This window comes from Enhydra lutris, unplaced genomic scaffold (genome assembly GCF_002288905.1).
Source record: "Enhydra lutris kenyoni isolate GAN:26980312 unplaced genomic scaffold, ASM228890v2 scaffoldscaffold50, whole genome shotgun sequence".
Lineage (NCBI taxonomy): Eukaryota > Metazoa > Chordata > Mammalia > Carnivora > Mustelidae > Enhydra > Enhydra lutris.
The window spans coordinates 4527823-4543677 of NW_019154134.1; the positions used below are offsets into that span (position 1 = coordinate 4527823).

Sequence of the window (15855 nt, forward strand, 5' to 3'; positions counted from 1 at the left end):
AGGCTCCCCGCTGAGCAGAGAGCCCGACGCGGGGCTTGATCCCAGGACCCTGGGATCATGATCCGAGCCGAAGGCAGAGGCTTAACCCACTGAGCCACCCAGGAGCCCCCGTACACACTTTTTTTAAAAAAGGACTTTATTTATTTATTTGACACAGAGAGAGAGGGATCACAAGTAGGCAGAGAGGCAGGCAGAGAGAGAGGGGGAAGCAGGCTCCCTGGTGAGCAGAGAGCCTGATGTGGGGCTCGATCCCAGGACCCTGAGATCATGACCTGAGCTGAAGGCAGAGGCTTAACGGTCTGAGCCACCCAGGAACCCTGATGACTTACTTATACATTTTGAAGAGTATGGATCAGGTATTTTGTAGAATGTCCCTCAATTTGTATTTGTTTAATGTTTCCTCGGGTCTAGTGTTACAGATTTCAGGGAAGAGCCCTTCTTTTTTTTTTTTTTTTAGTTTTTTTTTGTATGTGGGTTTTTTTTTGTTTGTTTTTGTTTTTTTTTTTTTTGAGAGAGAGAGAGACAATGAAAGAGAGCATGAAAGGGGAGAAGGTCAGAGGGAGAAGCAGATTCCTGGCAGAGCCAGGAGCTCAATGCGGGACTCGATCCCAGGACTCCAGGATCATGACCTGAGCTGAAGGCAGTGGCTTAACCAACAGAGCCATCCAGGCGCCACAGGGAAGAGCCCTTCTTATCACATGGTATCACGAATGCATAGGGTCACTGAAGATATTAACCCAGAACACTTGGTTGAAATGGTGTGTGCTAGATTTCTCTACTGTAAGTGTAAATGCTGTTAGGTAGAGTCACTAACATCGGCCTGCACTCAAGGAGAGGGACATTGAACTCTATCTTTTGGAGGGAGGAGTATCAAAGAATTAATTGGAGTATCTTAAAACCACCACACTATTTTATAATTTTGGGATGGAGATATTTTGAGCCTATGCAATATCCTGTTTCTCTTTACAGTTTCATCTACTAATTTAGCATGCATCAGATGAACCTACCTAGAGCATAATTACTGTGGTATTCTAATGATAATTTTATTTTCCTTGTTCTTTCTAAGTTTATTAGAAACCATATTTTTAATGGATATCTATTTGTACCCCAGGGTGTTTTATGACCTGGCATCTTTTTATCTGTCTTCTGAACTTGGTCACCAGGATAAGTCCTTGTCTTGAGATCTCATCTTCTAGAAGAGAGAGTCATAGTTTTCTTTTCCCATTCCTTTCGTAGTGATCAGATTTTCTCTGAGTCCTGGTATTTAAACAATATTACACACACCATTGTTGTGAGATTTCCAACAAAAAACTCAAACATGAGATTGCTGCTGTCTCAATCTGTTTCATAGGATGCTCTTACTCTTTAAATATTTTTTTCTATTAAGTATAGTTGACATATAATGTTACATTAGTTTCAGGTGCACAATATAGTGCTCGGACAATTCTATATATTATGCAATGTTCGCTACGTGAAGTGTAGTTACCATCTATGACTATAAGAAGGATCTTGCTCTTTGCTTATCTAATTTAGCTTGTGTTGGGGTAGCTGGTATCATCAGTTCACTTTCTTTCTTTTAAAAAAATTTTATATATTTATTTTAGAGAGAGAGTGTGTGAGTTGTGGGGGGTGGGATAGAGGAGAGGGAGGGAGAGAATCTCAAGCAGACTCCCTGATGAGTGCAGAGCTAGATGCGAGGCTCAGTCTCACAACTCAGAGATCATGACCTGATCCGAAATCAAGAGTCCCATGCTTAACCAACCGAACCACCCAGGCACCCCCATTCACTTTACTTTCTTACCTTTTGTCAGACAACAGGCTAAAAATGCAAGCAGATCAATTTTCTTGTGTATCAGTTTAAACACTTTTATGTAGTTTCCTATATTTTAATGTTTCAAAACCTTAGAATATTTTCTTTGTTTTTTTTTTTTAAGATTTTATTTATTTATTTGACAGAGAAAGATCACAAGCAGGCAGAGAGAGAGAGGAGGAAGCAGGCTGCCTGCTGAGCAGAAAGTCCGACTCGGGGCTCGATCCCAGGATGCTGGGATCAGGACCTGAGCCAAAGGCAGAGGCTTTAACCCACTGAGCCACCCAGGCACCCCAAATATTTTCTTTGTTAATGGAAAATTTAAGTATTAAAAAGTAGAGAGGATAGTATCATGAACTCTCATGTACCTATGACCCAGCTTTAACATATCTCAAGGTGCAGTCAAACTTGTTTCATCAATAACCTTCTCCCCTGCCTTGCAGCTCCCTACTCTTGTTTATTTTGAACCTAATCCCAGGTATTACATTATTTAATCTGAAAGTCTTTATTAGGTATTAGAATGTTTTTTTGGTGTTAACTAGAAATGATGATCAATTAATTAATTTGCTCATTGACTTATTTATTGACTGGCACTGAGTTACATTCAAGAGAAATGAATCGGAAGAAACCATGAATTCATTCCCTACTCTCTGGGGGTCTAGATTCAATTGCACACGGAAGTTACTATCTGAGCCACCTTTGTTACTTAACTTCTCTTTAGCCCAGTTTCTTGGTATGTAAAAGGGGATAGTAATGATACCTTACTCAAAAGATCTTGTGAAGAACAAATGGATAATTTATGGAAATTCAAGCATCAGAAATGATTATTGATTTTAGTTAATTGAAATGGACTCAGTCTGCTGAAAACTTGTGAGTCCATGCTAATGCTTAAAGAAAGGAATCAGGAAAAAACAAAAACTAATTTGTCTCTCGTTGAGATGGCCATCAAACCACCTTTTTATTTTGAGAGCTGATAAATAAAGGCAAAGCATTAAGCATTTATCTCCCTTTAAAATAGAAACTATATTTTGGGGTAACAAAATAGCCACTATTATTCAGGGAAACCTCTAATTTACAGAATCGTTAGCTAGTAAATGTAGAAGGTAACATATAATTAGAAACTCATTATTTTGCCACCCCCTAAGGAGAATATTGATTCAGGAAAAGACAAAACCATTAAACCATTTAAGTGAATGGTTGACTAGCCGGGGTGACCATTCATTCAGTTTTGCCAGAAATAGTCCTGGTTTCTGACTCTAGTCCAGATGCACTATTCACAGGGTAGATAGTAGTATAGTCCAGATGCACTGTTCACAGGGTAGATAGTAGTATTCTGATTACGATGGAGGAACAGAGCTGTCATCGCTGTAACCCACATCAGTGTCAGCATCATCAAGGGTGGGATCATCATGGACACATGTATTTCTTGGTGTCTTATAACTGAAATAAACAGCACAACTTCTCGAGTTCTCTTCATCAAAACGTTCAATTCCTATCTAACCAAGTCTTCAGATCTAATTTCCAGCTTACAGAAATACCACGGTGAGAGGGAGTGATCAAACAGTTCCGGAAGCTGGGATGGGCCTGGTATCTTCAGCAAGTCAGCATTCTGACCAGAGGAACTTTTCTAGGTAAAAAGTGACTTAAGCAACATAGCAACCAGAGGCATTGCATGGTTCTGAATCGGATCATAATTTGGACAAATCAGTTGGAAATGACATCTTAGAGACAGCTGGGGGAAATGTGAATATGGACCAGGCATTACCGTTAATTTTGTTAGGTGTAAAAATGTTATTTTTGATACGTAGAAAATGGTTTTTTTGATTGAAGAGAGCCATAGTGATGTATTTAGTTGTGGAATGTTAGGATGTCCATCATTTACAGTACTACAGCACTAAAAACAAAAGAGTTGACAGGAAAAGAAATAAGATGATATAGGTCAAACATGTCATATACATAATGCTCGGTGTTAAGATATGTAGTAACGAGTGGTTGGAATGTTAAGAGATGTGAAGGGTGAATAGGGCAAATCACCAAGATGGGCATAGCAGGAAGTCAGATTTGCATTCTGAAGAATGCTTTCTGGAAGAAGAGATGTGGAAACTGAGACCTGAAAAAGAGTGTGGCAGGTAAGATGTACCCAGGGTTCCCTGCCTACTAGTATTCTACTCTTGGGTCATCTCCTCTTGAGAGGGAGCTGGATTGGCTAACTGTCCCGCTTCTAATGAATAGGATAGGAGTAGCAGTGATGAAATTTCACGGCCAATGTTAGGCTACAAAAAATCTGTGGCTTCTGTTTTGGCTATTCTCCCCCCCCACCACCACCCACCGCCACTTCTCTCCATTTGTCTTTTTCTCTCCCTTTCTTTCTCGCTTTCTTAGATTGCTTGTACTAGGAGAAGCAAACTTCCACGTTGTCATCAGCCCCATGGAGAGAACCATGGGTGTGTCCTCAGTTGTTAACAATGTACAAGGAAGTGACACTTGTCAACAACCAGATGAGAGTACTTAAAAGCAGATCCTTGAACTTCGGGTGCTTCTTCTCCGTTGGCTGACAGCCTGACTGCCGCCACACGCTGGATTTCTGCCGCCAGAGGCTGCACCTGGATTCCTGACCCGTGAAAACTGTGACATAATAAATTTTGTTGCCTTGAGCGGTTAAATTGTGGGGCAATTTGTTATACCCCGAAATAGATAACTAATACAGATAAGAAAGAGTTACCTGGTTGAAAAAAGGCAGAGGTGAGCCACTATGATTATCTTCTGCTCTGACCCTTAATGTTGATTTAGTATGATGTTTACAATTCTTAGACTAATATTGTTCTAGCTCTTGGCTGCAAGCTCAAAGTCTTCATCTGATGGGTGCAGAAAGCTGAAGACTATCTTGATTTGAACCATTTAGGTAAAGCGTTAGCTAGGAAAATGTCCCAGAGCAACTCATGGAGGCCTGTTAGTGGCTGCCTAGGCCATGGAGAATGGTTACTTATAAAATGTCACCACAACTCTTTCTTTTCCAAACAAAGAAGCTGAAGCTATGGGAAGTCAAGGAATTTGCCCAAGATTACACAACCAGAAGTGAGTAGAGCCGGGATGAGAACCTTGATCTCATTTACTCCAAAACCTGCTAGTAACGGCTATCCACGTGCCCCCCACTTAGGTAGTCAGCAAATATGTCTCCGTTTCTGAGTTCTCTTTCAGTGTTTCAAGGACCAATATTTCTGGTAAGGAATAATACAGCTGCACAGCACACTAGACAGCACTGGCCTTATATGGGAATGGATACTCCACTAGAACTTGGGGATTCAGTGAAGAAAATAGAGTCCTTTCAAAGAATTTCAGTCTGGAGGAGAGAGGAAGAAATGATATATTAGCTATGCTATCTTTCTTCTTTGGGTGAGATGTGGGATTTAGCCGTCCGCAGTTGGCTTTGGTGTGACACCCATCTGTGTTTGAATCCTTGCTTCACCTCTTATCAGCTGAGTCAATGTCACTCTGAGCCATTTCCGTAATCTCTGTGAGCCTCAGTTTCTCTGTATGTAAAATGGTGACAATAGGTCTGCCATGCAGGGCTGTTGAGGGGAATTAAAGATGGTGTATGCAAAGTACCTACCATAGGTTTAAGATGGGTGTTCCAAAATGGTAGTCACTAAAAAGAAAAGTCTGATTCTGCACTGGAACCACTTTTAATTATTTTATTAAAAAATTTTTTTTTACTTAGTTGACAGTGAGAGAGGGAGCACAAGCAGGGGGAGAAGGAGAGGGGGAAGCAGGCTTCTCACCGAGCAAGTAGCCTGATGCAAGACTTGATCCCCGGACCTGGGATCATGACCTGAGCCAAAGGCGGATGCTTAATGACTGAGCCACCCAGGCACTCCTGGAACCACTTTTAAAGAGTTACTTCTGAAGAGTGACTTCATAGCTAAAGCTTAAAGCCCTGATGATATTAATTCGTCTTAAACGAACACTGTCTCTTTACTTCCCTTTGATACAGTAAGATTTAGGGTCTATAATGCAACTGTTGCCAATTGCTCAAGGGTGGTATTTGTTTTTTCTGTTCTGTGCAGCTATGCACATTTCCAATATCCTGAGTTATCAAACTTTGACTATAGGAAAGTGCATTTGGTCTCTTGAAAAATGCAATGAGTCCCTTTAATTATTTTTCACATTGATTCAGTAAAATGGTTCACTGTAAATGCAGCTCAGATCAGATATTTGCAGTATGATTTGTGTAACTATTGAGTGCAGAATGACTGAATTTCAAGCTCACGTTCATGTGAATAACCTGTGGCAATGAAACAATGAAATGATTATATGTGAATAATCATGTACATGTGATACATATACATCTGTACGTATGCCTGCTCTAAAGAGCTAAAAAGAAGATAATCCAGTGACTTAAATATATTAATTTCTATATATAGACAAATAATTAAACTCTCAAATGATGAAACTTTCATTACAAATGCAAAGAGCTTTTTGTTTATTCAAGCTGATGGTTTGTTTTCACTCATTATACAGGCCAGTGATTTGCTCTCTCTAAGGTAACTATTTTGAGGTGTTTTGTTGCTCCCCCAGCAGTGGGGATTAGTTCATCCTCAGCCATCTATACCAGTATTTTTCTCAGAAGACTTTGCTAGGATTTGGGGATGCAGGCTGATGTTGAGAAAGGGATCTGCCCTCTCACTGAGACTGCATTTTGTTTGCGCGTCACATCTGTATCACAGTTTTAACCATTCTTTCCTTCACCAGTCAATCACCTCAGAACTGTGTTCAGCACTGATTGCATTTTATCCTAATTGATCTTGAATATTTTACTGAGGTTTCAATATGGCAGGTATTGCATTATAATTCACATTGAATTAACGTCACCATTTAAAAGTGTACAGTTCTATGCATTCTAGGATGTACCAAATTGTGTGGTCATCATCACTATAATTCCAGAGCATATACATCATCCAAAAACTAATCCCATACCAATTAGCAGTCACTCCCATCACCCCCTGGAAATCCCTAATCTACTTTCTGTCTGTATTTGATTTGTTTATTCCAGGCAGTTAATAAAATGGAATCACACAAGATGTAGCCTTTCCTGTGTTTGTTTTTTTTTTTTCACTTAATGAAATGTTTTCAAGTCTCTTCTATGTTGTAGCATGTATCAGTACTTCCCTTTAATGACCAATATTCCTGTGTATAGATTAGATATAGCGCTTTTTTTTATCCATTCAGTGCTTGATTGGACATTTGGGTGAATTTACTCTTTGGCTATTATGGATAATGTTGCTATAAACACTTTGCCCAAGTTTTTATGGTGGGAGTATGTTTTCAAATTTCTTGGATGTGATGCTTAAGAATGGCGGGTTTAAGGGCACACTCTACCGTTTACTAGTTCTGTGAAGTTACTTAACTTCTCTGAACCTCAGTTTCATCTATAGACTGTGGCTATTCATAGTACCCACCTCTCGTGTTTGTGAGAATTCAGAGAGCTGATACATGTCAAGTACTAAGGACCATTCCTGGTACGTGTGGTTAGGTGTGAGCAAAAATTATCTATTATTTTAATATTTTGAGTTCCTTCATGATACATAGGGTTCATCCTCATTATTCCTATGATATCTAAGTTTTAAGGTTTATTTTTGATTTTTCCCCTTTAATAAAAAAGAGAAATAAACAGAATTCCTTCGGGGTATCAGGGTGTGCTGATTTCAGCACAAGCGTATTTTGAAATTGAAGGACGGATGTTTTGAGCAGTGGCTTGCCACCTCCAACTTGTCTTGATACAGCAACTTACAACATTCATCAGCCGGCGATACAATTTAGGGGGTACTTTTGTACTTAGTAACCTATTATTAATAACGCGGCTATAATAGCGTGGTCGTTTAAGACTCTCAATTCTGAAAAGCTGGGAGATAGCTTATTTCCACAGCCACTCTGTGATTGGCTTAGGCGCGACCCAGGTTGATTTTTTGATTGGCTCTCGCATGGAAAGGGGCTCAGCCTGAGCCAGTATTGCCAAATGTGTGGTCAACATGGCTCCACAATTGGCTTTCCTGGAAGCCGGCAGACACGTGGCTACCGCAGCCCGGAGTACGTGGGAGGACCTAGTTTTGCTGACCGCGAGAGGGCGCCGGCGTTCCCTCTTTGCTCAAGTCTCATTTCCCATAAAGCCTCCGAGTGACCAATCAACTGGCTGTCTCGATACCGCTTTCAAAGTCGGCGGGCCCTTTCACCAATCGTAAGGCAGATATCACCCCCAGCCTGCGGATTGATGGAAAGATTCGCCAATCATCTCATAGATCTCTGCGATTTCCTCCTCGCTCGCACGGGATTGACGATCCGTCCGGCCAATACGGTACGCTCAGTCGGCGGGTGGATGAACGCGGCCCTCTGTAATGGCGGAGCGTGGCGGGGACGGGGGGGACGGTGAGCGATTCAACCCGGGGGAGCTCAGGTAAGGGGCTCTGCCCCCCCATATATTTCAGCACAGTGGAGTCCCAGGGGCTAGGCTTGTGGCGCGGAAATCTGCGGTGGGGGGTTGGCGGAGGAGCCGCGGCCACTCGGGGCCAGGACCGCATGGGGTTGGCGAAGGGGGAAGGGGAAGGTGGCTTGAATGAGAGAGCCGGACCGGGGCTGGGCCGCGGCCTCCTGCACCTTGTCCGGGCGCTCCCTGCGGTTTTCACGGGTCCCCGGCGCCCGTCGCGGCCTGCGGCCGAGGTCCGGCGTTCCCGCCTTGGGGCCCCGCCTCAGCCGCGTGCCGCCTCCGCCTCGGCCCCCCTCAGCCTTCTTCTCGGCCTCGCACTGCCGCGGGCCTGGTTTTCCTCCTCGACCCCCTACACTCCGCGCTGAACTGAACTCCCGGGGGACCTCTTGCCACTTCTGGCCCAGCCTTCCCCACGCCCTCCGCGGCCCTCCGCGGTCTCCGCGTCCGCCCTGTGCCTTCATCCCCACATCGCTTGCTTTTCTGAACTTCCTGTGTGTGTTTCCGTTCGTTCTCTCCTCCTGGTATTCGTCCTGCCGCATTTGGGAATAACAGCAGTAGCAGCGGCCGTTTGTTACCGTGCTTCGGTGTGCCTGTGGAGTAGTTGCTATTGTCATTTTGCAGGCCCCTCCTCAGTTAAGTTACTTGCCCATCTTACAGGTGAGGAAACTGAACCCCGTAGAGGTTGAGAAAGTGGGACAAGGTCGTATTGGTGGAATTGTGGCTCCAGGAAGTGGCTTGAACCCAGGTGGTCAGGCTCCCGAGCCTGCAGTCTGGATCGCTGTTCCATTCTTCTGCTTACGCCATTGCCCTAAAGAGTGCAGTGACCTTTCTTCCTCTGGTATCTCAGTGCCTATGGAATTTGTAATTAAGATTTGGTACAGCAAGAGTGTCTCGATAAAGTAAAATTCTTCAGTCAGTGATTTTTGAAGACGAGAGGTACAGAGCTTTATGTATGTTTGGCACATTTTTCCCCCCCCCCCCCGCATGGGAAAAATGTCATTTCAGACGTTCAGCTTTCATTCTGAATTGTGCCATTGTCAGCATTTGAAAATGAAAAAGAGCACTGTAGGTTATGAGGACGCTTTGGTATCGTCTGGAGCTCAAGATGAAATTGTATAAAGAAGTGGGTATTGTTGCTCAAGTTTTCAGGAAGAATGTCTTTTAAATTCTGAATTGTCACACACAAAAATCCTTATTTGACAGGAACAAAATCATTTCTTTCAGAGATGAATTTCAAATCCTTTAAACCCATATGTACACTTTAATAATGAGTGATCAAAGTGTATTGTCAGGGTGGTTCGATATTAGTGATAGAAAGTTTATTTCTGATTGTGATCTCAAGAGAATAGTTACTTCAGCTAGTCATATTGGGAACAATACTTTGCATTTTAGAGTTTTACAGTAAGTAGCCTTTTCAGACTTTTTTTTTTTTTTGACAGAGATCGCAAGTAGGCAGAGAGGCAGGCTGGGGTGGTGGGGGGTGGAGGGGGGGAAGTGGGAGAAGCAGGCTCCCTGCTGAGCAGAGAGCCCAACAAGGGCCTCCATCCCAGGACCCTGAGATCACGACCTGAGCAGAAGGCAGAGAGGCTTTAACCCACTGAGCCACCCTGGGGCCCCTAGACTTTATTAATAGGAGCTAGACATTGTTGCAGAACTGATTTGAATAGGGTTTTTAATTAGGTGTTCTGTTGCACATATTTTATACCTTGGCCTCTTGGGTTGGAAGTTGCTTCCAGAGTGTATTGTAAAACTATTTCATTTAAATAAAATAATTTATTTTAGCATCTTAGGGTTTAAGAGGAAATTACCTGTTTATGTGGCTTCTTTGATAGAAATTGAGGCTTAGTTTTTGTATTAGTGTCCTTTATGTATATCATGGTGTGTCTGTCACAGTCCCTGGCAAATGAGGTGTTCAATGGATATATGGTAAATAAATGAATATAGGAGATTTAGAGATGATTTCCTTTTTGGACCTATATTTAGTGTGTCCTTTGTAACAGTCATTGACCTCTGTACCTGCTGGCAGTAGAGCCTTGAGCCAGACCAGAAAACTTTGTCCTCAAGGAGCTTCCATGCTAATTAAGATTGATCTAAATTCTGAATTAAACTAACCTCATCAAATGATCAGCCTGCAAGTGTGAAGAGACTTATGTAGGGTCCTTGAGTAATTGGCAGGGTCTAGGTCTCCTCACAATCTTACCACTTAATTTGACTCCCATCAGTAGCATCTCTCTATTTTTGCCCCTTCTATGAAAGTAATGGCAGCGTTGTCTTCACCACTGGGGACATTGCCTGTCTGGATAAAATAGTTAGTAGGGTGGTACATGTGTTCTTGTTAAAAAAAAATTATTTTTCTATTCATATAAGTAGCCTTCTCTTTTTCCAAAAAGGTTGAAAGTGGTAGGGATGTAAATAACCCACAATAGACAGAATTTATTCAGAGATCCAAATGCCATCCATCCCTTAATGGTTGAGGACCATTAAGAAAACTTTTATAGAGTTGTATTTGTATAGATCATTTGTTTACTTACCTGTTAGTGCTTAATGTTTTATGACAAGGTGCTTGCAATCTCAGTTTCCTCAATTGTAAAATGCGAATAAAAATACAGGGGTCCTACCATGGCCAGCTGCCTTAAAAAAATTACTTTTCTGTGCCATAGTTTTCTTCTTAAAAATGGTGCCAAACTTAACCTTATTGGGTTGTGGTGAGAATAAAATAGTGCCCATATTGTCCATATAACTTGCTTGGTATGTAAGAAGTATCCAGTTTTCATTTCATAATAATATCATTATTAAAAGAGTAATGCTTTAACAGTTACCAACACTGGGTTGCAGCAGTATACTAAGGGGAAATTATATTCTATTGGGTAGAGATAATACAGAAGTAAACAAGTGAGAAATTTTTTGTTTATCATATCATATCATAATTGAAAACTCAAACTGAGCCAGAGAGGGACTAGGAGAGGTTTGGGATCGGAAGAGTTTGAGGTAACATTTGAATGAGGCTGAATAATGAGGAGCCAGTTATGTAAACATTTTGGGAAAAGCATGCCAGGCAGAGGCTTCACAGTAGTGAGCTTTTGAAACACTTGATCAAAAAAGAAGACTGGAGTCTATAGAGAGGTCAAGTTATAGAGGGGTCAGGTTATAGGGAGTCTGTTAGTAGTAATTATAGTAATAGAGCTGACACGATAGTAGCTAACGTTCTAATATTAATGCCATTTAACAATTACTGATCTTACTATACTGATGTTAGAGCCACAATAATAATAGCTAATACAGAGGACTTAAGTGCTAGGTGCTGTTCCAGGTGCTTTATTGGCTCATTTATTCCTCCTGTTGAAATGAAATAATGGCATAGAGAGCTCAACACGAGTGCCGTACAGATCTGACATTGGAAGGTGGCAACTTTAGGCTGTTTATGGAGGAAGTTCTGTAATTTTGTCACCATTTTTAGTGGCAGAGTTGATAGCTAAGCTGTCTAGTCAAATTCAGAGTGAATTGCCTTTTCAGGTAGAGCACAGTGCTAGGTTTTGTGGGGGAATGAAAATAATGATAAAGTAGTTTAGTGTGTAGCAGATACTATCCTAAATGTTTCACAGGCATTAATTCATGGAACAGAGTTAGGTAGGTTTTACTTCTCTTCCCCTGCTAATTTACATCTGAGTATATTCAGGCTCAGAAATTATGTAACTAGCCTCACTACAAAAGGCAGAGCCCTGATTTGACTTTTCTGTGATTCTAGAGCCTAAATGCTTAACTTCAAGCTGTAACTGGGAAGTGAAATTCTAAAGGAAACAATTACTGTAAATTTTTCAAAAGGGGAGATGCAGACTCAAAGGAAAGAAGATTAAGGTACATTGTTAACTCAGTGCTAAGAGTATTTTTCCTTGGTGCTTAACTTTTTTTCTGCTCAAAAGTTAAGATTTTCTTCAGTAACAGTGGCTATCTGTCTTTGGGGAGTGCATATAATTTGAAGACTGATCATTCTGATAAGATCCTTCTTTTTGTAGTCACCATTTTTACCTCATACTTTGTAACTTTGAGTGCAGGATCATTTGCAAATTTGGTTAAATACACGTATAGTAGTTCGTGGATGTGTTCATAATCCTAGTGTTCTCATGGAAGGCATCTTGGTTCTTAGAATTTTTTGTGACAGTTGAACTACAATGTGGAAAATTTAGAGAAAGTTCAAAGGATAATCTTAAGTGGAGGGTTAAAAATGTAGAAAAGTTGGAAGAGCTTGGTGAGGAGAGTATAAAAAATGATTATTTTCAAATATACATAAAGAATGTAACTATTAATCTTGGGAACAAAGAAACAAATTTCAGATATAAAGTAGAAAGTTACAGTAGCTACTGGGAAGACTAAGGTGAACTATACTAAAAATAATTTTTATAATTACATAACTTACTTGTAAAGTAACTTAGGTACAATATCACCTAGGTATTTATTGGTTGATTCCACACATACTGAGACCTACTGTGTGCAGACCTGCGTGCTGGGAGTATACAGGAGAACAGGACAGACAGAATTCCGGCTCTAAAGGCACTTATATAGACAGCCTGGTGTAGTCTTTAAGAGCCAGTTGCCTGTGTTCAAATCCTGGTTTTCCTGCTGAACCACTGTGAGGTCTTGGGCAAGTGATAAACTTCCCTGTGCCTTAATGTCCTCATCTTAAAATGAGGTTGATCATACAGTTGACCCTTGAACAATACGGGGATTAGGGATGCTGACCCCCAAACCCCATGACATTTGAAAGCTCGGATATAACTTTTGATTCCCCTTAATCTAAACTATTACTAGCCTGCTCTTGTCTGGAAGCCTTACCCAGAACATAAGCAATTGATTAACACATATTTTATATGTTATATGTATTGTATACTGTATTCTCACAATAAAGTAATCTAGAGAAAAGAAAATGTTAGGAAAATCCTAAGGAAGAGAACATGGATTAGTATTGTACTGAATTTATTGAAGAAAATTCACCTGTAAGTGGACCTGCACAATTGAAACCTATATTGTTCAGGGGTCAGCTGTTAACATCTATCTCATAGGGTTGTTACGGTGGTTAAATGAGTTAAAAAGAGCTTAGAGCGCTGCCTGACACATCGTAAGCAGAGTTGTTAATTTTTTTAAGAACACTTGTGAGAGGAGATAGATAATACCCTCTTAGGTGATACTACCTATCTGTTTAAGTGCCATGGAGAAAACAAACCAGGGTGTTTAGAGATTGAGGGATGGGGTGAGGTGCAATGTAGTGAAAGGCTTTTCCGTTAGTAAAAGAACACTTGTGATCTCTTAAGCTGCTACCCACCTCTCCTGTAAAAGCTTTGTGTCTGGAAGTAATTTCAAAAAGTTGCAGAAATGAAGGTTATACACCTAGTGTTATTATTTTGTCTCTTCTGCTTTATTATTTGCACACATGCATGCCTTCTGTTACTCTGAACCATCTGAGGGTAAGATCCATAAACCATGGCCCTTTACCCCTAAATACTTAAGTGTCTGTTTTCTAGGAATGGAGATACTCTTACTTAACTACAACACAGTTATCACTTCATAAATTTACACTGGCACAGTACTTACTCTCCATATCTTAAGTGTTTTCCACTAATTTAAAATGTCCTGTATACCATTTTATCTCTTTAGTGCAGAATCCAGTCTGGAGTCAGTATTGTGTTGTCATCTCTTTAGCTTCCTTTAAAATCTAGAACATTTCCACAGCCTCCCTTATCTTTTATGTATAACATCGACATTTGTAAAGAATACACTCCCATTCCTCCCTTTTTTCTTTTAAGATTTATTTATTTTGTTTTAGAGAACGCACATGCTGAATTGGGGAGGGTAGAGGGAGAGAGAATCTGAAGCGGACTCTGTGTTGAGCTTGGACCCAGTCTCACGACCCTGAAATCATGAACTGAGGCAAAATCAAGTCAGACACTTAACTGACAGTGCCACCCAGGCACCCCTCCTTTCTCCCTTTTTAATGGAACATTCCTCAGTTTGTGTTTGTCTGATATTTCCTCATTATTAGATTGAGGTTAACATTCTTGCTTGGAATAGGGGATATCGTGTCCCTCTCAGTCATATAATGTCCATTTATCCTTTTTAGATGATAGTAATTTTGATCACTTGGTTGGGGTGTTGCCCAGTTTCCTTAATACGTAGTTAGTAGTTCTTCATCCTGTCCTGCAACTGTTAGGTAGCATATGGGGAGACATTTTAAGACCATCCAAATATCATCCTCATCCAAATTTCCTTCTGAATTTGGTGACCATTGATCATTCTGACTGATGCACTTTTTAACATGTGTGTTAAATGATGACTTTCCAACTCCACTTGCTCTTAAGGGCCTTTTAAATTTGATTTTAATTAGAGATCAGTAGCTACATTTTGTGATTTTGAGAAGGAAAAACTTATACATTGCTTTCCCACCCAGGATGGCTCAACAGCAGGCCTTGAGATTCCGAGGCCCGGCTCCCCCACCAAATGCAGTGATGCGAGGCCCACCACCTCTTATGCGGCCTCCTCCACCTTTTGGTATGATGCGAGGCCCTCCACCACCACCTCGGCCCCCTTTTGGACGTCCTCCTTTTGATCCTAATATGCCGCCAATGCCTCCTCCAGGAGGGATTCCTCCACCTATGGGCCCTCCGCACCTCCAGGTAAAGAACATAGAGATTGTTTTTTGTCAGTGTCAGTATCAATATTATGTATGAGTTTTGCTTAAAAACTAGTTCTTTGTTTCACTGTTTTTAGGAAAATGGGAGCTGAAGAGAACATTCAAATGTTAACGCGTTTAACAAAAAATGTGTTTCCAAAAGCAGTGGAAACATAATTAGTATAGAAATTCAGAATGGGAATTTAGATGGTGATAAAAAACCATACATATAAAACTAGGATTCAGCAAGGTATTTCTGACATGCCTTTATCTCTTGAGAATTTAGTAATCTGTCTTTATGGGTTATGAAATTTGAAGTCTTAATATATAGAGTGGGTGAAATTTATTTTCAGTTGTACATGTTGTCAGTAAATGTAAATACACGTATGTGTGTTTCTGAGCAATTCTCCCCAGAAGTGATGCTTAGGCTAGACTCTAGGAAGTGACAAAAAAGACATTAAGTTTAGTACTTGGATTTTCTCTCCCTGAGGGGAAAAAAAGGGTTATCTTAAAATTAAAATTAAATAAAATTAAAATTAAATAATTCCATTAGAGCTGGAATTATTGTGGGATTTCTTTAAATAAATACTTTTCTGGTATTTAATTAATTAATTAATTTAAAAGATTTTATTTATTTATTTGACAGACAGAGATCACAAGCAGGCAGAGAGGCAGGCAGAGAGAGAGGAAGGGAAGCAGGCTCCCTGCTGAGCAGAGAGCCCGTTGTGGGGCTCCATCCCAGGACCCTGAGATCATGACCTGAGCTGAAGGCAGAGGCTTTAACCCACTGAGCCACTCAGGCACCCCGCTTTTCTGGTATTTTAATCTGAGGCATAATATTTCTTTCTGGTTTATGTAGACCTGGTTATTGTCTGAAATGGTGTCATGAAGGTATCAACTCTCAAA

At 40.8% G+C, this 15855-nt stretch overlaps 1 protein-coding gene across 4 annotated transcripts in view; it reads left to right on the plus strand.

The window, feature by feature from the left end:
• The first annotated feature begins 8171 nt into the window (after window positions 1-8171).
• The window catches only part of LOC111156861 (transcription elongation regulator 1), a 64156-nt gene continuing 56472 nt past the window's right edge, over window positions 8172-15855 (plus strand). For all 4 annotated transcript variants that reach the window (XM_022517961.1, XM_022517962.1, XM_022517963.1 and 1 more), the window contains exons 1-2: window positions 8172-8258; window positions 14728-14953. In XM_022517961.1, coding sequence (XP_022373669.1) covers window positions 8200-8258; window positions 14728-14953 — 285 coding nt within the window. In that variant the 5' untranslated portion in view covers window positions 8172-8199. The remainder of the gene's footprint in view (window positions 8259-14727; window positions 14954-15855) is intronic.